Below are 27,202 nucleotides of genomic sequence, written 5' to 3' on the forward strand. Positions count from 1 at the left end.
ACTGTGCTTCTCTTCGTGATCCTAAGGGCTTCCTTCAGTTGTCAGTACTGCTTGCATGAGCCTCTCTGAGAAATGGACTAAAGAACTGACAGGTCCAGCTAGGTAGTTCTGACACTGAAAATAAATGGTGTCTGATCACAGAAGCAAAACACAACTGTTGTCTCCTGATTTTATTGCCCAGTCTAGCTTCAAATGAGAGATCTGTTCCAGTGATGTGCAGTTGTTAGTATTCTTCATAACTGCTCCAATTTTTGATGAAATCTCCATGCCCTGTCTCTAATTCACCTCAATAGCCATGAGTCCATGTTCCATGTTCAGCAGGCTACTAACAAATTTCAAGCAGATATAACCATATAAGTAGCAAATCCTTTTCAGGAGTTCAGATCAGCAAGAAGATTTTTTTCAAAAGTATTTCTCCTGGAAATCATAGCTGAAATTGTTCATCTGATGCTGTCAGTAATGCACAATGCCTCTCAGCTGTAAATTCAGAGATTTAACTAGGCCAGGCTTATCAAAAGGATGGGAACTGAGCTTGCCCCATTGTGAGCATGCCAGCTGCCCTCTAGCTACTGCGATGAGGTCTGTTCCCACCAGCCTCAGGACATCAGAGGGCTCATAATGATGTTCACATGAGTGCACACTGCTCCTGTCATATCTAGCACACCATGAGGATGGCTAGTAATAACAAATGATGCTATGGTAATGGTGCTTAAATAACATCTCATTTTGCTGGTCAGCCAGTGTCTAGCAGGTTGCCGTCTTTGTCCCATTCACTTGCTGCTTAACTAGGAACACCTGTACTTTAGCTATCCCCTTGTAAAACAGCGATATTAAGAGTTTATTCACTTATAAAGTGCTTGTGTCATATCCTCAGCTGAGGCAAATTACATTGCCACTACTGACTTCAGTGGAGTTCGAATTTACATTAGCTGAACACCCAGCAGATGGGAGTTGTGGATGAAAGATGTAAAAGCAAAGTATTCCTGTTTTTGTTTTACAGTGACATAGAACTTTAATATTCTTATTAAATGCACTGCATCTTTTTATAGTTGCTGATCAATGTTGGTTTTTATTTTAGCATAAATAAAACATTTCAGGCTTTGAAAGTCACAAAGCACAGTGCTAATAAAACATCAGGAAGACATAGCACAATAGCAAGCTCTTAAAAAGGAGATAAAAAGATACTTAAAATAACTTGTAGTAGCTAATAGAAGAAATAAATAACTGTGCTTAAGTTTTAAATGATAAATCAAAAGTGTGAATACTTAGTAAGAGCCTGAAGCAGCATGGACTAAGGTCTATTGTGGAGCTACAGCACAAAGGGGAAAAATATGTCATCCAGATGCCAAAGAGAATTGACATCCGTGTTGGCATTTGAGGCAAAACTGAGCACAGATTAGGAAAAGAACTATAGACAGAGATCTGCTCACACATTCATAGCAACAATAAAGTGGCAGCTCTTAGTATCGGATAAAAATCTGGATAGCATACATAGAAATAAGGGCAACCTACTCAGATGGAAAATAGAGAATATACAAATCCAGCTGTATCTTAAAGAGTAGTCTAATGGGAGACCATTGGCCTTTGGTTAAAGTTATATACATAATCCTAAATACCTTGTTGAAAAATGGTCTTGGACACCAAGAGGCAAACAAGAATAAAGGAGGCCTCGTAAATGGAGGCCTGTGCCCTGCTGTTAATTATTAGCAAGCTACAAAGAACCTGAAAAAGTAGCTATGAAGTGGGCATTGCACGAAGACCTGCATGGCACTGGCTGTCAAGATTGCTAAAACTCAGTCCTTTACTGCAGGTTGAAGGGATTAAAAAGAAGCAGCACTGCCGTTAAAGGAAATAGTTCAGTACATCATGGAGAAGCTAATTATCTCTTGCTCAGTCTCAACAGAGATAGAAAATAATAAAACAAAGAGAATAAATTTAAGGTGGCATATCTTCCATATCTGCAAAAAGCTGGGGTGACATGGTAAAATAAAACAGAAAGAATTTAGCCAGTATAAAGAATATAGCCATGTATTATGCATCTATTTAATTGGTAACTGAATAGTTGTCTCTTTTTTGTTACTTTGAAAAGCCTAATCTCTAGTTTTAGAGAAATGTGGCAATTATAGGCCTCTGTACACTGTGGCATAGAAAATTGTGGGATACTTGACAAATTCAAATAAAACCTACTGTTTCTTACTCCAATAATGTCAAATTGATGACTTCTGGTGATAGAGTTGGTCTTTATAGCATTTTTTAGTCCTGATTTTTTTTTTTGCATCATCATTGTCCAGGCAGAATTATGATCCACAAAGGAAAAGCTGGCTCTTCACTGAAATGCACTGTGTTTTAGAAGTTAAGTTTTGGCTCTATGCATTGAGATGTTGCGGGTTTGAGTTTGTTGGTAGCCCATATCTGAACCACTGTCTCATTCCTTATGGTTGAATTAATGATGTGAATGTCTAAGAAGCCATCAGTTTCATAAATCATGAGAAATGAGAAGGATAACTCATAAAAGTCTTTTCCTTTTGTTTAGCAATTTATCATTTTGCTTGCACATTAATAAACAGAGCTCCCCTGAGGTAAGCCACAGGAAGATAGATTTTTCTTGCTAATTTTCCTCAATTGTAGCCAAGTGAGGAGAGTGGGCTTGTCACAGCATGTTGGTGTCTTGTGACTCCCTCTACCCATCACTGATAAAAACTAAAAGCGATTAAGTACCGTGGTGGATAATTATTTGTGTTTACATAACAGGCGCCAGGTTTCCGAGTCCAAGATTGTCAGCTAGACCAAGCAGAAAGCGTACGTTGTCCATATCGCCCCTGTCTGATCACAGCTTTGACCTTCAGACCATGATACGAACATCTCCAAATTCCTTGGTCACAATTCTCAATAATTCTCGTAGCAGTTCATCTGCCAGTGGTTCTTATGGCCATTTATCTGCAAGTGCAATAAGGTAAGAATAGCATTTGCTACCTTTATTGTATCTTCATATATGTGACACACATGTCAGTGAACGTGCACCCACATGCGCAAGTGTGCATGCTACCTACATGTTTAAGTAACTGTTTTATTTATATTTGTAGTTTGCAGTTTCATTAATGTATGTGCTCACCAGACCTTAATTTAAAGTACAAAGTACTTTTTTTTCTTGCTAAAGGAGTTTTGGGGATAGTGTTATCTACTGGAGGTAATACCCCATTTAACTGACAATAATGGTGTGCGTATGTGTATTCAGAAGGTTGTATTCAAAGAAGAAACTCTAGAGTAGGTTTGTAATTTAAGTCACTTGGGTTCCTCTGTGCATTTCGTCCATAGAGAAAACAGACTGTGAAATGTTCCTGCATTGCGGTGATCAGAGAGTAAAACACAGCTGCTTGGTGGTGTTCAGTTGAAATGCTCCATATAGAAGCCCTTTGATGCTCATCTTAAGACTATTTTTAATATTCTAGTTAGTATACTGGAAGATTAGACTTTCTATGGCTGACTTATCTTTCTACCAAAGGATATTTCCCAGTATTGTCAAAAATACTGGGAATTTCATTTGGCCACTACACTTACACATGCAGCAAAACAATCAAAAATGGCTGTTCTAAAGGCAGAAGAGCAGAGTAGCAAAGGAAGAGATATGGAGAAATTGCACACACAAGAAGGTAGCAAATAGGGTTCAGGAAGCAAGACTACTATACAAAGTGAATGAAAGAAAAAGATAATGAGGAGAAGCAGCAGAAAAAAAATGCAGATGCAACTGCTGAAAATCATGTATTTGTGACGTGACTATATGTTAACTGCGTAAAGTTCTTTTGGTATCCCAAAAACAAATCCATCGCTTCAAAGCCTAAAAAACACTGATACTGCATTTATGGCACTTGAACAAAGAGTGTCGCTGGTCCCTGGCTTATAAGCAGCCTCTACCTTCAATTTTCAATGAGTAAAAGGAGCAAGTCCCCACAGAAATTTCTTGAGATTTAAAAGACCCATATTTTTGGCAAGGTTCAAACATGCCTTTCCAGCAAAAATGGCATACTTAAAACTTCAAAAACTGGCTATAGGGATTTTCACTTTGGAGAAAATGGGCCCTGCAAATGGTGCGTTGGAAACTGTGAGCCTGCCAAGCTTTGAAAGTGACAGCGCTGTAAATATTTGGTATTAGTACAAGTGCTATCGTTTTTTTTTTTAAGCACTTCTTTTTAAATAGTTGTATTTCATAGCTGTGATGTACTTGAATAGCTGGATAGTATTTCACAGGTATGATATCATAGCTCTGCAATACAACTCTACAATCTGTGTAACCGCAGTTCCAATTACGAAGCACCATAACTGCAGAATATGATTTATATCAAGAGCTGGCAGCAGTTTTGGACCACATCTGTTAAATATATGTACTATAGGGGTGTACTGTCCCCCCTATCATTAAGAAAGGATGGCAGTTCAGTTACTAACCTCCTTTTCCATTGGTTGTAAGTTTGGTGAAGCAAATAGGGCATGAAAATTGGCATATTTAGTCTCTATGCTGGAGTAATTCTTCCTGCCTTTGTAATCTCCCCCCACAACTGCAAATGGTTTGGATATGTTTTTGATACATGGAACCACAAACCTAAGGGCCATCCCTGCAAAATCAGTCAGGTTAATGGTTTTGTTGCATACAGCTATGAACTGGAATGAGCTATCCATGAGACCAAGTCAGGATCCTAAGGATTGGTACAGTGAGTCTTGTGAACTGGTGACAATGAAGAGAATAAAACTTGTGAGATTGGACCTATGGTTGGCTGAAGCTTTTAGCAGTTTCTGTTCATACTTTCCAGGCTTGCATAATCCAGAATTTCATACCATTTTGAATTTTTTATAAGAGTATGTGCTTTCAATATCAAAAGTAGGAAACAAATCATTTCATTCTTCCCAGTGGAAAGAAGGTGAAGGAAGAGAGCCCTTGTAATCCTATAATACATTAAAGAGTGCATTTCTAGATCTTTTTCAAACTTTTCAGCTCACCTCTGCCCTTTAACTTGTCCCATGTGAACCTGTTTATAAAAGATTTACACCAAAATAAATAGTGACGCAAGGTATTCAACCCAAGCTGCATTTCATTGCTTTAATAAATTCCAAGACTAAATAGCAACAGGGCTATCAGTAAAACTTAATTTATTGCAACTCACTGTCTTGTAAATAATGTATTAAGCACAAGCACGGCTGTACTGGATCAAACCGTTGATTCATCCTGTTTAATATCCTGTCTGCAGCAGTGATCAAAATGAAGAAAAAACTTTTCCTGGTGTAAACTCCCAGCTTCTGGAAACTTGCATTGAAATCTCGTAGCAGATGCCATAAGAAAGTGTTACAGTTCAGCAGGCCAGTACATAGAGTTCCAAGACAGAAAAGAGTTGCATTTAAGCAAAATCAGTAGCCTTAACCATACTTAATATTACACAATCATTCTTTTTTAAAATCTTGTTTCTAATCACTTTTAACTTAGCCCCAGTATTTTACACTTGGCAGCATTTTTTCCACAGCAGATATCTATTTAAGGCTGAATATTTCCGAAAAGCATCAGCAAAGTTACTCATTTCTCAGAACGAAGTTAGGGAAAAACAGACTTTTCCATACAAAGTGAAAAACTCTTGCTACCATTTCATTTAGAAGCTAAAATTTGCCAGGCACGTTACTTGGATGCTATCGATGTGATCGCTGGGGTTCTTGAGAAACTGCGCTATTCAGACAAGTGATTAACCTGCAGGAGGTTTCTGTTAGCATATGCTATATATAAGGTACCTAAGAATGCAGCAGGTCTGCAGATTTCATGGTTACTGAGCATGTTCCAGGCCAGGGCCCATGGCAAGGTAGGACCTTGCCCTGCGGCAGCTGCTCTAGCTCTCTGGTGCCTCCATGGGAAGCTCGTGGAGGCAAAGCTGACTGTCCGATCAAAACTGCCTTCCATGAATGTGAAGAAGGCAGCAATCCTGAGAAGAAACAGAAGCCACACCAAGGGATAAGCAACCTGGGAAAATATGCTTTTATATTACTCGAGAGAGGACCGCACCGGAAGAGAGAAGAGGTTACAAATTGAAGTATTGAGATGTCAGGGATTAACAAGAATGAAGGTACTGCCCCCTTGTGATTGTGTTTTGATACCATCTTTAATTTGGGGATTGTCCAGTATGTTTTTACTGGACCTCACAGGCTGAACATCCTATCAGGATCAGTCAGAGCTTTAGGACCCTGCCTCACCTGTTCTGGGCAACTGTGAAAAGACAAGGAAGCCTCCTACCTGTTTGACTGCTGCCTGGAGAACAGACCTTGCTCTTGCTGCAGGATCCCAGTGTGATGCTGGTCAAGCTGAACTAGGCAGAGGTCCATTTGCAGAGGATTTGAGTAGTCATAGCTATGGCTTGAAGCTCCTGACAATTGTTTTCACATTTCTTGTGCTACACCATGTTAATTAACTCAGGCCTCCATCTCTGAAATTGGGCAACTGCAATGAATGGCACTTTTTACTTCAGTCTTTAATTCACGTGCCTGTGCAGAAGAGAGTCATTCTCCCTCACCTCAGAGGGGGGCTGAGAGCACTAATGCACTTAGATTCTACAATGGTGAGAAGAGTGGAGAAACTCAAGAGCATGTCAGCAATTACATATTCACAGAAGGTTTAAATATAGTGGAAGGAAAGCCTATGGGCAATTTTCTGGACAAGGAGAAGAAAAATATCTGAGTCTGTCACTAAAGAGTGTTGCTCATCCTGTGCACTGAAGGAGGTATAAATCCTGCAGGAGCAAGAGGAGGTGTGTGGTCACGTAGTTAAAGGCTGATGAGTAAGCACCAAGAGGGTAAGACAGCTTTAGTTGTGGCATGCTTAATTTGCAAGTCTCATTGCTTTTTTAATGTATTTTTGTAGGGGTGTTGCTTGTGTTAAAAATCATCTTCAGGACCTGATTTGTCTTGACTAAAAATATATCCTTTGGCTAAAAAATTACATTCCCTGCCTCATAAAGCTTTTCACCATAGGGCTGTCTGTATGAGCAGTGTGGGATGTTGAGGACGAGATCAAATGAAAGGAGCCACATGTAGGTCTGTCTTTGAACAGAGCCAAACACAAGGGGGTTCTCCTCCTCCTCAACACATGCCCATAATAATAAATAATAATACTTAGTGCAATCCAGAGAGGGCTTGTCATGGCAGGCACTTTGTCTTTGTCAGCTGGCAGTGTAATGCTGTATCCTGACTACTGGCTGAGTACTTGAAAAGAAGATGTTCCTCCTGCTGACAGCTAATAGTGGATCTCCTTTAGCACACCAGGTAGAGCTTCTACTTTGCACATTTGAAAACACCTGGTTTGGGTCTGAGCTGGGAAAGATTATGCAGAAAGGAGGCATATGAAATAGCATCAAATGAGGATAATCCTTCATTTGACATTTACTCATTTGGTTACCTGCCTCAGTCCTGCAGCGCAGCACCCCTGCTATTAATCTTTTGTCACGATGTTATATCTTCTATCTGTGAGAATTATTAGACTTTGCACTTCACTAGCACGCCTTCTTGAGAGGCAGAGTGGCCTAGAGTGAGTATAGAGGGGGTAATCACTTACCATGATATTAAAGGTACGAATTTAAATCCTTTACAAAAGACTAGAAGGTCTTTAATAAACACAAGAGCTTGGGAATTCATGCTATATGAAATGAAAACATATTTTTTCCAGTTCCTTAACAGCCTTACAATACCAAATTAGAAAATCAGTTTTCAGAATATGAGCCAAATTTCCTCGTCAGCTGCTAAGTGTTTAAATCAGGAGAATGTCAACCAACAAAAAGAGATGTTCTTTGGATCTAAGCAGGCATCACTGAGAATACAACTTAGTCCTCTAATCACAGGTTAAAATTGAGCTTCATATGAGCCTGTGAACCCTTTGGGATCTTCTCCAAGGCTCAAAAGAAACTGTGAAAATACAGCGGTACTTTTCTTTTCCAGGCTCTGCCCTTGCTTCCCTGATGTCATTAAAAAAGAGAGGTGAATTAACACACTTTGGGTAATTACAACCAGCTCCTGACCCATCTGGCTAGTATCACTTTGCTCTGAGCTGAACCCAAGCTAAATGTGATGGAACAGTGGTGAGGGTGCATCCATAAAGAGTGCAGGAAGGAGAAGTCAGGTTTGTAGGGTGAGCTTGGGGAACAGCTGGGAGAGTTTGGTTTGTCCTTCTGCAAGCAGGAGTTAGATGGATTCTTGTCTCATCTCATCCGAGAGAGTGATTTTCTCATCTCATATAAACTCATTGGGTAGAGCATTTGTAGGGCACCTATCTAATGTGTAGAGCAATATCTATAATTAGTCAGTACCCTCTTCTCTGAACTACTTTGCCTGTAGAGACAAGTGACCATGCATTAATTTCTCCATGGGCCACCTCTCAGTGAAAGTCCTTGACAGAGGCCTGTTTCCCTCTGCAAAAACAGAGAGAAAGCCAGAGAGAAATGAAAACAGAGTAAGATACACAAATTAGAGTATAAGGACCTCTCAGAGGAACATGAAAATCTTCGCTAAAGTAATTCCTGCAGAGAGAGAGCCTGACGTTCTAATTATGCACTGTATTTAAAAAATAAAATAAAATAAAATAAAATAAAATAAAATAAAATAAAATAAAATAAAATAAAAGTTAAGAATATCCTTTTAATAGGTTTAACTTATCCAGTTTTCGAGTTTAACAGAATGTCTTGTATTTATAACACAGGGAGCCCACATGTTCTCTATCTCCCGTCTTTACTGAATATTTTATACGTTTGTATTATGTCTCGTGTTATTCATCTCCTCTCCAAGGCAAACTGTTGTTTTCAATCTCTTCTTTTGAGAGTTATTGCATTGTTGTTCGTGTTCATTATGTTGTCTCCCTCTGTTACATCTGGTAATATTCGAGGACTAGTCATTTAGATAAACCATGGCAAATGCATTCTGTATTCTGTGTCCTATTCAATGTCTTGAAATACTTTGCCATAGCTTCACTCAGTCTTTCATTCCTCCGTTGAATTCTGCACTGTGACAGAGATCCTTCTCACAAGTTAGCTCTGTTAATTTAGAACAGGTCTATGACTGTCTTCTTTAATACCTATGTAAAACTTGGGATCAGTTTTGCCCAGCTAATCAGCTAATTTACTTCAAAAATTCATCTTAGTTCTTCATTGTATTGCTCTAAAAAACTTCTGTCATATGCAGATTTTTTCTTCCTTGCTCACCACTATTCTCCAGAATGCTGTTCATTACACTGAAAAAATACAGATCCCATCTGAGAATTCATATTCAGCTGTTACTAAAAATGGCTACTTAATTCCACATTTTGAATTCTGTTTTCTGCTATATGTTTTAAGATTGAATATTTATGTGATTAAATCTGTGTAAAAGGCCACATTCAAATGATACTTAATTAAATAAATCTTACAAAGGACATGTTTAGAGTAGAACGGGTAGAACACAATATATTCAGTAATGATTTGCAAGAAGTTCCTTATGATAAGTTGTACAGGGTAAAAAGAGTGTATTAATTCTGTGCTCATTAAAGGTGTTTCACTGTCTGATTATCATTCTTTATTGTCTTAAGTGAGACCTAAAATTAACTTTGAGTGCAACTTTTTCTTTAGTTAGAAGAAAGGTATCCAGTCAGTGACATGTGGTATATTGTAAATAAAGGCTTAGTTGCAATTCAGATTGAGTCAAATTCAGACCAGGTGTAATTATATCAAAACAGGCTCTGTTATAAGTAGATGCATATCACATGTTTAAAGCACAGCGCTTTATTCTCCATGGTCTTGCATTGTGTATAGTTTATTTAAGGAATGCAGTATGAAGCAGCAAAGCAGGTTCATTTTATATCCTCTTTCAACAAGTGCAAATGATAGAGTGCTACAAATAAAAAGAAAATTCTTCAGCATTATGGAAAGTTGAATCTGTTGAAAAGAATTTTGCAGCTACCCTCCAAGAGAAAGGTTATATAGATTGTGGGAAAGTAACATTCAGGGAGATAGTTCAGGAAATCAACTTCATCTTTCATTAGGAAGTGGCAGGCCTTTTCCAACCCATATACATACAAACACAGAATGGCAAGACCTCTGTCTTCAAAACGTTTATAATGTAGGAAGCCAGACAAAAAGTGTAAAATGTGCAGGTGCGTGTGCCATGCATATTTACACACACCGATACATGTATATGCAAGTGTGATTTTGTATGCCTCTAGATGCATATGTTATAGATCTTATAATCAAAGTATCTTTAAAACAAGTTGCTCTAGACGGGCTCAGTGTTGTTGTTTGAATTATTTAAATGAAGAATTGGAGCCTAGTGCAATATTAATTGAAGGAAAGTTCTGGAGCTAAGAGAAGTGTACTGAGGATGAACACAAAGCTTACTTCATTTTCAGAAACTAGAAACAAGCCATTTCCATGTAATTAGTGATGTCTGTTTTAGAAATAAAAACTTGCTTAGCCGTGACTTTAATTTAAAATAGTGTTTGCCAGAAATGTCATCAACTTACGTGGAGGCAACACAGATGAATTGCACAAGTTAATACAAAGTCCAGTTATGTTCCCGAACAGGAATATCACAGGGAGAAAGACAAAGCTGTCCAGGCGGTATTAGCACATGAGGTTGATCAGTGTGGTTCTGTTTGCTCTCAGTGAACACACTCCGTTTTGCTCCAACTGAATCTTTTTTTGTACATACACCAATGTATTCATGAAGAAAAAATTCTTCAGCAGATAAAACAGAATAGATAATATGGTTCACAGAAGAGAACAAACCACAGTCTCTGTTAATTTTAAGCTGGCAATGGAAAAGTGAGAAAAAAGGCATAATGTGTTTGAGTTAATATTATCTACTAATGATGACTGATAAATAGATATGTAGAGGAAAAAATAGAAAAATGTATGCTACATGTTATTAGGGGTAGGATAACTCTTTTTAAAAAGAAAGTTAGAAAACTTGCCTCTAAGTTATTGATTTTAACAAAGGTGTCAATATTACAGACAGTAATTCTCAGCTTGAAACTTAGCCAGTTTTGAAAAATTATTTCGCAGAGTTTCAAGTCTCATACCTGTCTTTAAGTTCATGCCATGTGTCTAGTTTCATATTCACAGTTTTATGTTGTTTTCTCCTGTAGTTAGCCATAAAAGAAATCAATTAGTTGTCTGCATTGTCTGCTGTAACCTAAGCGCTATTGGTTAGAAAGGAAAGGAAAAAATCACATTTTATAACAAACTTTTTTTCTCCTGTATTTTAGTACTAAAAAAAGTACGTATATATTAGTCAAAATGTTTCAAACAAACAGAAGTGCATTTTTTGTAGTCCTTTCCTGTAACGTCATTTGGTTTTCATTTTGCATCTAGGACCTTTCAAGATGAATGAATTTTACAGGGCTTCTCAGGGCTACAAGGTACTTGAGTACATTGTCACTTTGGTGACCCAAGCAATTTGTCAATTGTTGGTCATGCAAGTCATTTTCATCAGAAGGTGAAAGTGGTGACAGAGTTAGAAACTTCTTTTTATTTCCTCAATTGTTTGCGAAGAAAGTTCTCGAGTCTCTGTTTCTCTGAACTCCATGAGCCTCAAACAACAGGAGACAATTTTCTTACGTAATGTTCCCAGCTTCTAATTGCCTTCTCTCCAAGGAAAACTTGTTGGCTTTCTCTCATCTTGGGGTCATAGTACAAGTCTCTCTTGCCAGCTGTCTTCAGCTGTCCGTCCATGACCATATGGTATTCCATCAAAACATACATTATCTTCTATATTTAAATTGAGCCCTCATCCAAACCTACTCAGCTCCTGGCTACCCTTACCTACATCCGATGTTTTAGGCAGTGGCTCTTACCTGTTTATTTACTGTGGGATCCGTAGAGTTGTTTCATACATTACTCCTTATATAAAACAGCACCTGAGCATATGAAAAAAACCAACGTAATCATCAGTAGCTTAATTATGATCTAATATTCTGACTTAGTTCAGCAAAGACTGTAATGTTTGTGTTCAGGGTGGCACTTAAGGACTTGCTGAAGTTAGACTCTCTTCAGAAGTGCTTAAGTGCTGTCACAGTTAGGCATGCTTTACTGAAGAGGTAGCTGGGCTCATTCCTAATACAGGAACAGTGCTTGTTTGCCACTTATTAACATTCCTAAATTTAAAAAAAAAAAAAAGGACTCTGCAAATCCAGATCAGAAACTAAGAATGAATTCCTGGCCTGTTGGGAGAAAAGGAGAAAAATTGCAAGATAGCTGGTATTCATCCTGTCAGTCAACATTTTTGGTATGTTTTGACACCCTGCTTATCTAAATTTTGCTTGTCCACAGGTTTCGTGCGTCTTGTAGGAGAGAGTAGGACAAAATAGCCACATCCGTAGCTACGTGAGCATAAGTTAGAAGAGGCCATGGTGTTACCCAAATACCTGATGGTCAGTTTTAGTCAATGTGAATCAGTCCACCTATGAATTGCCTCTTCCTTCTAAGGTATTTTTCTGGAATGACCCAATTATTTGGTCTGCTAGTATAAGATAGCTGGAACAACTGGAAAAGCTGGAGGCTACCAGAGCCCTTGGAGAGTGCCTGGGCTTATCCATGTATCAAGGGGTAGGTGACCCCCTTGAGTGCTGACTGCAGTGTAGAGTTTGGCTTCCCTCATGGAAGGAGTGACTTGTGCTACAAGTGCTTCAGCAGGGCAATGAAGAAAGAAGCTTGAAAAGCATTCCTGTGTGATGGCGGAGGTGAAGTCGTTATGGGTTGTGTTCCTGGTACTGCAGCCAATTCTGTGTGTTTAATTTCAAGAAAGATGATAGCCAGTTGGAGGGAGTTCAAGAAGGAGGAGAGAGAAAGAATAGAGTTTTGAAAAATTAGACCAATGAGGAAAACAGACTTGACCAAGATTGTCCAGGTAAAGATGGGAATGCTGGGTAGGAGAAGAGTACAATAATAATTTCAAATATTTAAAAGATAGGAAAAAAGAGGAAGAAGATATAAAGGGAAATGAGAATGATGGTGGTTGGGTAGAACAATAAAGTGCAAGCCTTTGCTTGCAGCCGGAAAGCTTTAAGATATTGGATAGGAAGGACTTTATAATGGTAAGTGTAATTGTGCCCTGGAAGTAGTTAACTCTGGGGCCCACAGAAGTAGAGACTTTGAAAAAGAAACTAGACCAAATATCAGGAATAATAATAACTTTTCCTGTGATTCTATATGAATGAATATCCCAAATCTCCAAATCTTTTATTTTTGAAATATAGAAAAAAAAAGATTCTGAAGAAATGTTTAAATGAGTCAAACTAGAGGTGTTAGAGGCTGCCTAACCACATAGTCTGTCTCTGACAATGGGAGCAGCAGAAGCTGTGAAAGCAGAAGCACATGAACCTGCCCGTTTTCTGTCATCCACTCCCTTTTTGTTCCCCCAGCATCCACAGTCATTGGATTAGGGATGCTTGCTTGTTCCTTTTAATATTTCCTTATGGACTTGCTGTGCTTGAATTTGTCTAGTCCCCTTTGAACCTTCCTGTTCTGTCTCCATCACCAGCCTCTTCTGGCAGCAAGTCCAGAACTCCACCATCCACTGTACAAAGAAATATCTTCTTTTATGAGATTTAGACAAATCTTATTTGAGTTTCATTGAGTGCACCTTAGTTTGCACACTTAAAAGAACTTTTCCTAAAAACATTGTAAAATGCAACCACAAAAGGGAAAGCACTCAGTTGCTTTTGGAACAATTATAGGCATCATATCTTACAGAATTATTTGTATTGGGTGATACAAGAAAGGTTTGGAACTACCCTCACAGTTTTCACAAAATTGTGATCTCCTGTGCCTTTTTTTTTTTTTTTTTTTTTGTGCATGTGTGTGTGTCAGCCTGTCTGCTTAGGCCCACCTATGCAATGTATAGGAAGCAGGAATTTTTCCTGACTTTGAATTCACAGCTGTTTTGTGGTAAATTCTGCAGCTGTGACCAGAAACTGGATGACCTTGTTAGTAGGACAGCCACAAAGTAGCCACAAAGTTTGGTTTTGATTATAACGTCTGTTTTTCTTCTTCTTGAAGTCAGTTCCTTAAAATTTGATACGCTCATGTAATTGCAATGTAGTTCACTGCCCTGCTTTACTTCTAGTGAAGGGAGCTTGAGACTTCACAGAGAAGTAGAGAAGGAGAGAGACAGACTGACAGACAGATGCAAAAGCCCACAGTATGGAAAAATAAATGATGTCACTGATGGGCTTTTCTGTCACTAAATATGAATTATTGAATGCTTAAATAGAAGTACCACACATTCTTTTCTAATCCTGACCCTGCATTAAACTCATCAACTAAAAAGATTACCTGCATGCAGTTTATTAGTGGTTTTATAAGTATTTTTTTCCTCTCCTACTTTAACAGATTTAAAATTAAAGAAGACAGTAATGAAAGTAGAAATCAAATTCCTTCAGGTGGTATATATTTTCTTTTCTGACTAAGTAGATGGAAGAAAAAGACATGCAATTAACTTACATTTTTGTGTATCACAAGATTTTTTGGAAGTGACTGATATTTGTGAATGTAAAGGACTTGGGGAGCCAGAGTTCTTTTGGGATCTGCATTTTAAAATGGTGTTGAACACCCCTTGTGTGAAATGCAGTCCCTTTAGGCTCTCTTAAAAGATGTAGGATGCAAATTGTGGCCTCTGAAACCACTCATCACTTTGGAAAACCCTAATTGTTGCTTTTAGTAATCCTGAACGTCAGGCTCTCAAAATAATTACTTTTGGGTCTCGCTTAACCGCCTCTGGGCATGAATTTTAGACGGTTATTGAGTGAAAACACAGGTGCACATTTTTGACATGGTCAGAACAGCCGGGTGAGGCTGGAGCAGGGCCGCTGTCCATGTGTCCTGCTGGAGCTGGGCTACCAGCTAGAAAGGCAGGTGAGCTAGATGGGGCTAGCAAGAGGGCTAAACCCTATTTGACTTTACTAGGGTAAACTGCTGGTTAAGAAAAAGGGATCAGCATGTGGCCTGAGGAAAGTCGGGGCTACAGAGTTTCTTTATGCGTTCTGCGTTAAACAGTTATTGAACAAAATGCATTAAAAACTTTGGGAAGGAGAGCAAGAATCCAGGTCCCTCCTTCCCAGCAAGCACTCAGTGCCTGCAATATTGTGAGCTTTGATTTCTTTTTTCTTCTTTTTGGCCAACAACATTAGCTTCATTGTTGAACAGCCTGAATGATTTCTCAAAGGCAGTGAAAGACCTGATACCTTCTGTTCTTTAAAGACCCTGCTGATCTTTTCAGATGAGAAAAATCAGACCAGCTGCCCTGTGACAGCATCTTGTGGGAAGGTGACGTTAAACCCAGCCAGGTCATCTTGGCCTGTGAAGAGCTCTCCAGAAGCAGTTGGAGAGCCTCATTTCAATGCAACGATCTAAGCTATTTAAGACTTCACCCTGGTGACTCAACCATTGTAGTCATTTTTGAGTACTCCTCCTTAGATATGCTGGCTGGTTGATACCCTGTTCCCCTGCTCCCGTGTGATCTCTGTTTTGTTTCAGTTTGGCATGCTTGAAGTTTGAAGACTTGAGGGAAAGAAGTGCAGGTTGCTGGCCTCCATAGGAGGATGCTATGAAAGGATAGTTGACTAGAAATATCCTATTGACATGGCAGTCTTTTCCTGTTTTTGGAAGGAGTGGAGAATATTGCTGAACTCAAGTAAATATAAATGAGCAGCAAGTTTTATGTATATGTCTTAGGGCTTTTTCTATCTTCCTACTCCAGGTAAAAGCTTCCGCTTCACCATCCAACTTCACAAGTCTCTAGCACTCACTTTAGCAGCCTCTTAGTCATATGCATTTTTGCCTTTCTTCTGGATTTAGGATCTCTCCTGGATTTTTTGGGGAGTCATTTCCAGTCCTTGCTGTTGAACGGGTTAAAGAAGGACTGTTAGGTGGAATCACAGGGCAGTGGTGGGCGGGCTGTTCACTTTACTAGCTGAGGTCTTAAATCTGTCTTGTGGATGAATGTTAAGTTTGTCTTTTACCACATGGCTTCTGAAGAATATTGCCAAAGTTTTGAACTTGGATTTAACAAAACCAGGTATTGTCATGCATGCTTAAATATCTAGAAAGGAGGAAAAGAAAAAAGAAAAAAAAAAAAAAAAAAGACTGTGTTTCCAAGAGTATTATGTACCTGGACCTCCTGCTGAAATCAGCTCCACTTAATTTTTCCTTGCCTTATTGTGTTGATTCCAGAGAATAGGACAGAGTTTTGGGCATGGTGCCTTCTAGTGTTTGAAGTGCATGAGGTGAGCTCGAGCTTATAGGGAAACATAGAGACAGGGGTATGGTAAGGATACGTTGTTTCAGCCTCACATTATGACATTGTAATTGTATGTTTTTTAATGAACAGACCAGAGTAGTTACACTTAGTAATGTTTGTTCACTAAAAAGGAAAAGGGGTGTTAAATCATTGTGTTCTTTGATGAATGGCTTGTACACTGAAGAATAAATTGAACAAACTGGCATAGAGCTCAGTGAACATGAAATCAGCTATTAGAAGAAAGCTTGTGAACAAATTCTGAGCCTGATATGCATCTTTTGATTAATGTCCTATCAATCATCCATAGTGGCTACCTTAGCTAAGTCGTGCTGTAATCATTCATGGTTGCTTACAGGAACACTAGCAGGGACTATAGAGCTGCAATAACTGAATATTATTACTGATTTCTCCCTAACTCTTGCTGTGAACAATTACTGTTTTCACTACATTTCTGCCTCCCTTTATTAAAAAGAATACAATACAAAATGAAAAGAGAGTTCCTCAAAGACCAGTAAAATTCTCCCAGGGTATTCTTAATGATATTCTGTCCTAAATGGGCAAACTATTGTAATGTAGAGTTCTCACCAGGAATAATAGTAATGTAATCACATTGAAGCTGTCTCTTTATGGATTTTAGTTAAACAGACAAAATGTAGAGTCAGATTAATGAACACAGAATTTATGTAGAATTATTACTTAAAACGGTTGAAGCCATTTTAGCTCTTTTTGTATCACAATATTTTCAGTTAATGCACTTAACAGTAACAGCACTTAAGACTCCAGGCTTTAAATTTAGATTAAATCCACCTTCTTGATATTAGAAGAAGCCTTTATTCTTAAAAGGTATTATGTTTGCACCTCTTGTTTTTAAGCCCTGATGCTTTAAATTTGTGTGACTCATCTGAACTGAATTTTTAAGGATAAAAAATGAATAAATACAGGTTTTCTTCCCTTTATTATTTTTTGTTATGACTGTAAATTATTAGCAAACCTTTGTAGGAACATCTCATAGTCTTGTGTGAAGATTTAGTACTATACCATCTATTTCTCAAGCGTGAGACAAAGAATGCCTTGGCACTAACCTGCAAAATGGGTCTTTAGATGGCAGTGTAATTTCCTCCTAAGTCACTGTAGTCTGAGAAATACTGAGAAGTAATGAAGTGATGACAGGTATTAACATGCATAATGGGCTTTAATAGACATTTAATGTTGTTTAAGTGGAAGAAGGAGAAATGCTTTCCCATTGGAATATTTCTACATTGAAACTCATTGATCACCAATTTCAAAGGGGAAAGGTTAATCCATCAGTTTCTGTAACCAAACGGCACTGATGGAAATTCTTTAGGTGACATTCTGGATGAACTGAGCTTTCCATCTTTACAAACAAATGAGTGATATGACAAGCATGGTGTTCAGAACACATTTAACCAATTGATTTTCTCTCCTCTTGTAATAAGATCTAGAGACATATGAAAGAGCGTAGCACGAGCCAAGATTAAAGGAATTGCTTCATACACACGAACATAGGGGAACTGCATTATCAATAAAAGTACCATAAAGCGTGTAGGCACCCATTCTTTTTCTTTATATAAAGTTTGTTATTGCAATAAATAGCTGTTATTGAACTGCTTGCCTTTTATTTCAGTTGTTCTGAATTTTATTTCGCTTTCTGTGTTTTTTTGTGGTAAATGTTAGGAAAAATTGTTACGTTTTGTTACGGTATTATTTTTGCACTCACTAGTAAATCCAGGCCAACTATGGATTTGAGAGCCATATTTATCATCCTTTGGGGCATGAAGACAGACAAGAGGGGCAGGAGGGGGTTGACTTCAATTAATGTAAATGTATCAAATATTTTTTAAAGTTTAATCTCTACAGTTCCATCCTGTAATGATATTTATCATCTTCTCCCCTCTTTTTCCTCCTGAATTCAGCCCTGCTCTGAGTTTCACATACCCTCCCACACCAGTATCCCTCCAGCAAATGCATCAGCAAATTATAAGTCGTCAGCAGACCTTAGGTTCAGCCTTTGGACACAGCCCTCCGCTCATTCATCCTGCTCCAACTTTTCCTACCCAGAGACCTATCCCAGGCATCCCCAGTGTCCTGAACCCTATCCAGGTCAGCTCCGGGCCTTCTGAGTCCACACAGGTAAGAAAAAAACAAAAGAAACCTTTACATCTTGTTGATTTAAAAATGGAAAATGAAACAAATCACGTTGTCTTGTTGGCAATTAATCACCTCTGTCACTGAGAACCTTCGGTAACAGTTTTCTTGGAGCTGTAGCGTTTTCAGTCCCTTTATTATAAATCAAAAGAGCATATGCACAGAGTCTGATTGGCTCCATACTTTTTAGTCCTCATTAATATTTCAGTGTGTTGCAGCAGCCTCTCATTCAAAATGGTCTTTCCTGGATCAGACAACTTAATGCAGGTGGGAAACAAGCAAAGGCAAAAACACTGCAGAACTCTAACTGGGTATGGGTTAGTAAGTCCCACCTACAAATCAGGGTAACTGTAGTGCACCTCTAGGCATAGAGGCATATTTTGCTCTACTGAACATGTATGAGGATAGAGTAGCTCCAAAGATTGTGCAGAAGTCTGAGAGTTTTTTTCTCGAGTTTGTGCAAAATTGGACTCGGTGAGTTTACATTATGTTTTTATTCAATAAAGCAAGTTATATTCTTAAAGGCTGGAGCTGTGTAGCAGTGAATCCCATGGTGTGGAGTTCACTGCAGCTTGTGTTATGCTTCTTATAAACTATTGTTACTTGTTTCCAGATGACCCAGGATAGGTTCTTTGTCAGCCTGAGAGCTGTTTATCTCCTGTCTAGCTTTTACAAATGTAGAAACAGCACATACTACTGTAGGAACAGTTTTAATTTTTTGTGGTGTCTACACAAGTTCAGATATCTCCAAAAGATCTCTGATTTCTGCAAGGTCCATTCGCAGGTGTAGATAACAGTATTTAGTCTAGCATAGCATGAGATCAAACAAGAGCCAGGCGTGTTTATATCAGCAGTAGTTTTGCTATTGACTTTAGAGAGCCCAGGATTTCATCTAAATGTTCTGGTCTAGAGTTCACACCAGTGTTCAGTTTTTCTTCCTATCCAGCATCATAAATGGAAACTCGAGAAAACAGCCGACATTTGGTATGTAGATGTAAAGGGCAAAACCTTTCCTCCAGGTGTCTAAAAATACATCTTTTTCTTGTGTTTATTCAAACTAATGTGCAGTGATTTCACTTTTCAAAATTGCCTCTCTGAAGTCATCATTATGTGGAAAAGCAAGTTCTTCTTACTCCTCCCTGTCTTGACAAAAACAGCATTGGTCTGTAATAAGGAATTGCATCAAATGTGCTCCTTCCTGTTCCCTCCCAGCTCCATTACAAGGTTGAGTGATGCAGCTATTCCACGAGTTAATGCTATGTAATTGAAGCACAATGTAATTGCATATCTGATATAATTAACAGTGTAGTATCTCCAAATAAAGTTGCTGAGCAGATGCTGCATATTTCTGTTTGGAGCTACATATTTATCACAGTCTAATTTTGTCTTTTTTGGGGAAAAAAAAAACAAACCTGCCTGCAGCAGAATAAACCCACAAGCGAATCTGCAGTGAGCAGCACTGGAGATCCCATGCACAACAAGCGCTCCAAGATAAAACCTGATGAGGACCTCCCCAGCCCAGGTGCAGGAAGCGTGCAGGTATGGTGTTTAGGTTAATTAACAGGCATTTCATCTCACTGCTGGAGGGAAGATGCACCTTACCTATGGCACACATGCTAAGGCTTCCTGCCCTCTAATGGCCCTTCATCTAGTGCACACACAGGTGGCATCAGTGCATAATAGCAAGGACCTGATTGTTAATTATTGTTAATTGGATATAAAGAGTTAGGGTTTGTTCTCTCATATGAGTCTGGTGCAAATGAGGGGAGAGATGCAAGACAGGGAGAGATGCTTTAGTCTCCTCAGAGCCTGCTCAATCCTCTGTTCTCCAAGGAAAAATGAACCAAAGACATCCAGGTCTTTGTTCAGGAAGCATTTTCTGTTCAGCAAAATTATTAATGTCATGTTGACCTTTTACAGAATTTAGGACTGGAGTGAATTGAAGCCTTAGTGTTGAATTCTGATCTTGTTTACTCCACTTTTTATGCCACTTAACACCACTAGTTTTAGTAGAGTGATGCCTGATTTACAACAGCTTAGGGGAGATCAGAATCAGAGCCTTGTTCTTGCAAGAAAGTCCATGAAAACAAAACAGAAGTCTGTCCCTGTCCATTTTGAAATGGAAAATAGCAAGAGCACATAACCTGAAATGAAAGTTTACTCTAACATCTGACTCTTAACCTGAGCAACAAACTGGGGAGCATGCAGTGCTTTGAGGAACCGAAGCTGGAAAAATCAATCCCCCAAATTAAACAGTCCTCCATACAACACACGTTGTATGCAAGAACAGATTAATAAATAGCCTGAAAATTATCAGTCTGCTTTTGGAGAGATTTTTCAGTATGAAACTATCCTTGTTAACAATGAAAACACCCTTTAGATAGTAACCTAAAGGTTTTTTTACTTGTAGTACACAAGTCAAATTCTGATTAACTCTATTGACCGGTGTCTTATTCATGAGTAATGCCACTGAATGCAGGGAACAAGTAACGAGCTGCTTAAATATGGGGAGAGGGAAGCTGAGGTTTTATGACTGGATTATAATTGAAGGGATTCTTTTAGAGATTCTTTGCCCTGTAGCATTCTGGGTAGGAAAACATCTTTTACACATCAGTCTGCTTATGCTTTTTGGCTTACCAGGCCTGTTTTGAGCTTTTGTGTTTTATAGAAAGGCGCAATAGGCTGAACTGAGAATAACATATTCTCTTCCTCCCACCCCATCCTTCTTTTAACGCTGAAGTAATTCACTTTTCTTCCTCCTCTGTTTGAGAATTTCCTCCCTCCTCTCCTGACCTCTGTTTTTTCCTCTCTCCAGGAACAGCCAGAAGGAATGACCCTTGTAAAAGAGGAGGGGGACAAAGATGAAAGCAAGCAGGAGCCTGAAGTGGTCTACGAGACAAACTGCCATTGGGAAGGCTGTTCCCGGGAGTTTGACACACAAGAACAGCTAGTGCATGTAAGTTAATAGTATTCAGGAACTGGGTTTTAAAACTACGTGACCTTTTTCATGGGGGTCAGGGTCTCTGACCCGGTGCTGAGTCAAGTTTCTTAGCTAACAGCGTTGCAAACTGGAGAGGGGTTTATGAGTTTCTGAGAATAAAGAAAACTCTGAGCCACGGTGCTTGACCTGTTCAGTCAGCTAAAGCTTAGTGTAAAATTCAATAAAGTCTTCAATAGAGATTGTAATGGCTCTGATCCTGTAAGCCAGCAAACGCTATTTCGAGTTAGAGACTTTGATAGTTATTGAGTAATAGTAAGCTGGACATGAATTATTATTAACCTTTGCCCAAGTTTGACTTTTTTTTTTTTCCCACAAGAGACTGTAACTGTAGAAATGAGAGATTTCTTCCATGGAGGGATTCTTCCCCTTCCTTAAGGATTTACAGGGGTTTTGTGTATCAATTTACCATTGCGTGTAAACTGAAGTGGATTATGTGGCAAGATATGTGGAGATGGAGTTATTCCAGCCCATTTAGTAAAAGCGAACTGTGTAGTGTTATTTAGGTTACACGAAACATTCGTCATATCTGTGTTGTTTTGTATTCACATTTGTCATCAAGATAAATCATGTTTTACAATTTGGTATAATGGTAAGACAGAAAATGAACTGTCAAAATTAGGAATGTATCCTAGCAGGTACATTCTCCCCCTATTTCCAAGCTCCTTAGCATCTCTCATAATTACAAGAATCATAGGATTAATATAAATCCTCTGAAAAAAAATGAATTCCTTGTAGCCATATTAGAAATGATCATCTTCAGAAAATAATCTGTGCATCAGAATCATATCTTATGTAGAAAATGCTTAATACCTTTCTGAGGATCCTGTAAAATCTATTGTGCAATCTTGCCGATCTTACTGAAACAGCTTGTTGAAAAATGTAATTCTCCCTAGTTATTTATTAGCCTTATCTATATCTAAGTTTATATATATGCATATGTGTATGTAGAGAAATATATATATGCTTATCAAAAATGCATTTTTAAACACCATATACAAATCCTCAACTATGGGAAACTGATGCTGCAAAATTTACTTCAGTAAAGCAATGCCAGCTTGCGCTTGCTGGATTGTGAGGGCTTGGTGATGTTCGCAGTTCCTCTTCAAGGTGTATTTTTAATTCATTGTAGTTATTGGTATTATAATTAAATAGCAGTAGTAACAGTAATAATGAAAAATAATACCGCTTAGTGGAAATTTTGTGATACACTGGAAATTCCAGTGCAGTATTTGGTGTTGAATCTGTGGACAGTTTTTTTCATCAGACATAACCTAACATTGTAATAGGCCAAAGTGAAATGTAAGGAGAGAGTCTTTTAATATCATAATATCTTTTGGGGGAAAAAAAGCCGTATGACTGGCTGCTGCAAAAGGTTAGATACATTTAAAAGATAAAGTGTTGGTCTTGCAGTTGATTCCATGCAAACAGACCAATTGACATCATCTAGGAATCTGCTCAGGCAGTCTTTATATCTCCTAATAACTGTAAAACTGAAGCTTTACAATGCCTGGAAAACCTTTCTCAGTATTCAGAAATGATCACATTCAGAAACGATGATGATGATGATGAACAATTTACACTAAAATAAAAGAAATAAAAAATAAATTCATAATAAAGGTGTCTTTGGTAATCAAAAAAAAGAAAGGAAGAATGATTTTTGAGGTTTCAGACATAATATTTACTTGAATTCCACTCTTTATCTAACCTTTCGGAGTTTTTAATTATTTAAATTGGTGGTGTGATAGTTCTTTTTATTGTTGTTTTTTTTTCCCAGTGTGATTTTTGTAGAGGATCTGACTATATGAGTCAACAGCAAGACTCCTCTTAAAAAAAAAAAAAAAAACTTCATATATTTTTGTATGACGGCAGCATCTGAAATGGGTTTCTCTAGCAATAAAAACAGGTAGATGAAAAACATTCTATAATGCCAAGAGTTCTTTTGGGCAAAGGTCAAGATTCCAAGGTTTTAGGGTGGCATTTAAGATTACAAGGAGCAAGTCCTGACTTGAGATCCTGAAGACAACAAAATCATCATCATTATCATAGCCATCATTGCAAGCACCACATTTAAGTAGCACAAATCAAAGTGCAGGAGTCAGCATGACTCAGTGATGGGGTCCTAGTTTGTGATTTCTTTTGCTGCTCTGGCCAAGGCCTGCCGTGTTGGCTTGAGCAAGTTTGTTTCTGCCCAGAATTGCAAAGGGCTTTAGACATTGAACTCTGTTTGAAAGCCTGGCCCTTCACCCCTGTCTGCCTCTCACGTTCGGTCTGCTCTTGATTGTCACAGGCCTATGATGTATACCTGCAGCAACCAGGAGAAGTTGAAAAAAGTCTGAATCTTGGTAGAGCTTCACAGGAAAGCTGTCCCAATTTTGCTTAGCTGTGTCATTCTGAAAAAAAGTGTTAAGTCCCTACACAACAGATTGGCCCTTGAAAATTTCCCCAGTGATGTAGCTCATGTACTCATGTTTGTATGATATATTTATGTATGATGTAGCTCATGTATGTAACTCGTACCCAAATAGTGGTGGTAGACATAATACTCATACCTAAGAGTCAACTATGTGGATCTTTGCCAAGAATTGCAAGAAACTCCTTCTGTATCACCCACCCCATTGAGTATTTGATATGTAACAAATATTCAATAGAAAGGAAAATGCATTGGTATCTAAAATACTTGGAATATCCCTGCACATGTACAACTGTAGCTCTCCAAACCAATTTCCAGGGCTTTGGAAGTTCAGCTGGGATGAGGAAAATCTCTAAAATGCAAAATTTCCGAAGAAGACCTGAAAAGCATTCCTAATAAGACTGAATCTTTCAAGATCTATGCAAGCTAACAATAAGACTCACAGTGACATATCTTTCCCCTTTTTTCAGGGGAATAAAGCTATTTTTTTATAGCCATATATGTTAGTAAGCTATCAGACCCTAAAGCTCTGCTGGCATAGAACAGACTGCTACCCAAGTCTTGTATCACAAACTGCTGGTATTTTAGAGGAACTGCAGTGTTTAGGGAAAAGATGGAAGTGTTTTTCTACCTATTAGTTTTGTGGTGAGCTCCTAAAGAGCAAGGTAAAGTGCAAATTCCAGTCTAGCCAGGCAGAGCGGAACTCAGGAGAATTTTTCCGCAGCGCATACAGTTCGTGTGTTAGATGTCGTTGCTCTGGGCATGTGTGCACATCTGTCCACAAACATGGGTGCGCGTGTTCGGATAGAGGCAGCTGTGAATTTGTTTCTGTATATTCCGGTCTTTCTCTCACATGAAGATAGCTTTATTACCTTTCATGGTGAGACTTGATTTATTCTGAAATCAACAGTAAACAAGCAGCTTCTAGGACTGTTTCCTTCAAATAGGTGTTTGTGATACAGCATATATGGAAGGTAAATTCAAATGTGTTTGAATATATGGTATAATTTTACAGCAGAAATCAAAGTCTTTGGCACAATACTTAATATTTGATGGTATTTTTCTTCTTTTCTTTCCATAGCTAAGTCCTGCTATTACTAGTCAAAATGTGGGTGCAAGTAAAGGACTGTTTAGGTCCCAAGAGACAATGTTTTCTGTCTGAATTTATGAACAGAACTTGGGCTGTTATAAATAAATAAGCAAAAAGCTACATAAAAGAATAGTCATTGACCCACCCAGAAGATATTGGCACTGCAGTGATTTTGGTGTGGAAGCTCTTCTTTTCAAGCGATATGTGCCACTTAGAATTCAGCATGGTTAAATTTTCATGATACATACACCAAGAGGAAAGGTATTAAACCATTCAGACGCTCTGCCTTATTTATAGCACCTATCCATCCTTTTTTTTTTCCCTCTCCTACAGTTAATAGAAAGATTCATGATTCTTCATGGTTGTCTATCTAGTGTCTGACAGTACCGACTGCTCTGCTAAAGCAAGTCACTATCTATAATTGATATCCTTCTATGGAATAGGGTACCGGCTGCAATTGAAGGGTTTTGCTGAAAGCTCTTAAATCCTGACAAGTTCTGCCCTTGTTCTGGTTCAGTCGCCGAGCTGCACTGCTGGAATGCCAGGGTTATTTGAACTTGGTGCAAAAGGGATGCGTGTGTTTCACATTAGCAAATCAAAAGTTGGAGAGCGGCATTAGAGCCGCCGCTGTGTTCGCCTGCCAGGTAGTCTTATTTACACCACATTGCACTTCTGAAAAGATTACTTACATTACCGTTTGAACATGTGTGTTATGGATTGCTTTCTTTCTCTTCTTATTATTAAAAAAAAAAAGAGAGAGAGAGAAAAAATCATATTTATTTTAGAACTTCAGTTTGCTGCTGGGGTCTTTATCATTCAGCCGTTTAATTAATTTCTCTGCCCAGCGAGATATTATAATTGGGCTTAGCTGAGCACAAGTTTGTTTTAAATACGTGATAAATGCATTTGAGCACCCAGAAGCTAATAAGATATTGTATATTTTTATAAATCTGCTTTTTGTTGCTGTTTGTCTTTTTTTTTCCCCCAGAAATCCGTTTAAGAATAAAATATTGCAAAAGGGTTAGACACTAAAGATAAAAGTTTGTTGAAGAAAATTATCCTTCAAGGAAATGACTGACGTTATTGTTAAATATTAATACAATAGCAATCATAAAAGCGCAGTGCTGCCTATTTCTCATGCCCCTTGCTGTGTAGCCTTGATGATAATTATTTTTATTCAGAAACACGCTTAAAGAATTGCAAAGCTATTTTTTGTTGGTGGTTTCTCCTTAATTGTGCAGCAACAAAAATGCTCTCGTTGTTGTGTTTGCTTAGATGAGATCAAAAAGCCCTAAACTGACAGCAATGTCTTAGGCTCAGAATTTCATTTGCAGAGGCCTTCCTGTCTATTTTTAAAAGTCATCTTGACTTGAAGAGTTCCCCCAGCAATAACCAGGGGCAGAACACCAGGCTCTGTTACTGCACGCAAGCCCAAAGGGAAATTCCTTGTGTTCTTCTGGTATCCTTATACACACCAGGGCCAGCCACAGTTTGGTTGTTAATAGTCTTAAGAGACTAACAATATTCAAAAGCACCAGTAGATGAAGTTCTCTGTTTTGAAGGTTTTTGCCCTCTGCTGTCATGGAAGAGGGTGGTTTCACCCCAGCTGGCAGAAGTTGGCCAGATATCCATGAAGACCCACAGCAAATGAACCCAGGATGTTTGGAGGCTGCTTCAGATGAGGTTTTGCAGTGTCAGCAGTGATCTGGGGTGCCTCAATCAATGCTGCACAGCTTGAGGCACTTGAGAACAGGCCTGATCTGCAGATGAAGAACCCATCCTCCTTCTGAAGGCCTAGACCCCTTCAGAGGGATCATTTTGGACATTCAGAAATTAGCGGGACCCCAAATCAGTTCTATCAGTTAAGAGGCACCCCAAATCAGTTAAAAGACTTTTGAAAGTCTTTTAACTCCCTCTGCCGCCATGCTCTATTTGGTCTCTGGTTGCTACATGAGTTCCTCTCCAATAGGACATGGTAGGTCAGAAGTGGAGAGAGCTCCATCTCTCAATTTCAGAAGTCACCCAACTACGGTAGGGCATAAGCCACTTTTCGGGATGAGAACGTTCCCGTGAGTTATAGTTGCAGGGGCAAAGGTGTAAGTGAGTATACAGCTGCAGTATACTCACTGCAGAGTAGCCAGCAAAACACCCTGAGCTGATAAAGACAGTAGGGTGCTAGTCCTGTCGATGGGCTGTGCTTGCAGTTCTTGGAGATGTGTATAAAGTCCCTTCACAGTCCAGAATGGGGGTAATTACG

At 38.6% G+C, this 27,202-nt stretch overlaps 1 protein-coding gene across 1 annotated transcript in view; it reads left to right on the top strand.

Annotated features, from left to right (window-relative positions):
- GLI3 (GLI family zinc finger 3) overlaps nt 1-27,202 on the top strand; it is a 137,206-nt gene that overhangs the window by 80,067 nt on the left and 29,937 nt on the right. Inside the window, exons 5-8 of the mRNA XM_010223780.2 lie at nt 2,752-2,953; nt 18,213-18,429; nt 19,867-19,983; nt 21,260-21,400. Coding sequence (XP_010222082.2) covers nt 2,752-2,953; nt 18,213-18,429; nt 19,867-19,983; nt 21,260-21,400 — 677 coding nt within the window. The remainder of the gene's footprint in view (nt 1-2,751; nt 2,954-18,212; nt 18,430-19,866; nt 19,984-21,259; nt 21,401-27,202) is intronic.

The sequence above is a fragment of the Tinamus guttatus genome, unplaced genomic scaffold (genome assembly GCF_059628265.1).
Source record: "Tinamus guttatus ecotype Peru unplaced genomic scaffold, ASM5962826v1 Tinamus_guttatus_pri_ptg000104l, whole genome shotgun sequence".
In the NCBI taxonomy this organism is placed as follows: Eukaryota; Metazoa; Chordata; class Aves; order Tinamiformes; family Tinamidae; genus Tinamus; species Tinamus guttatus.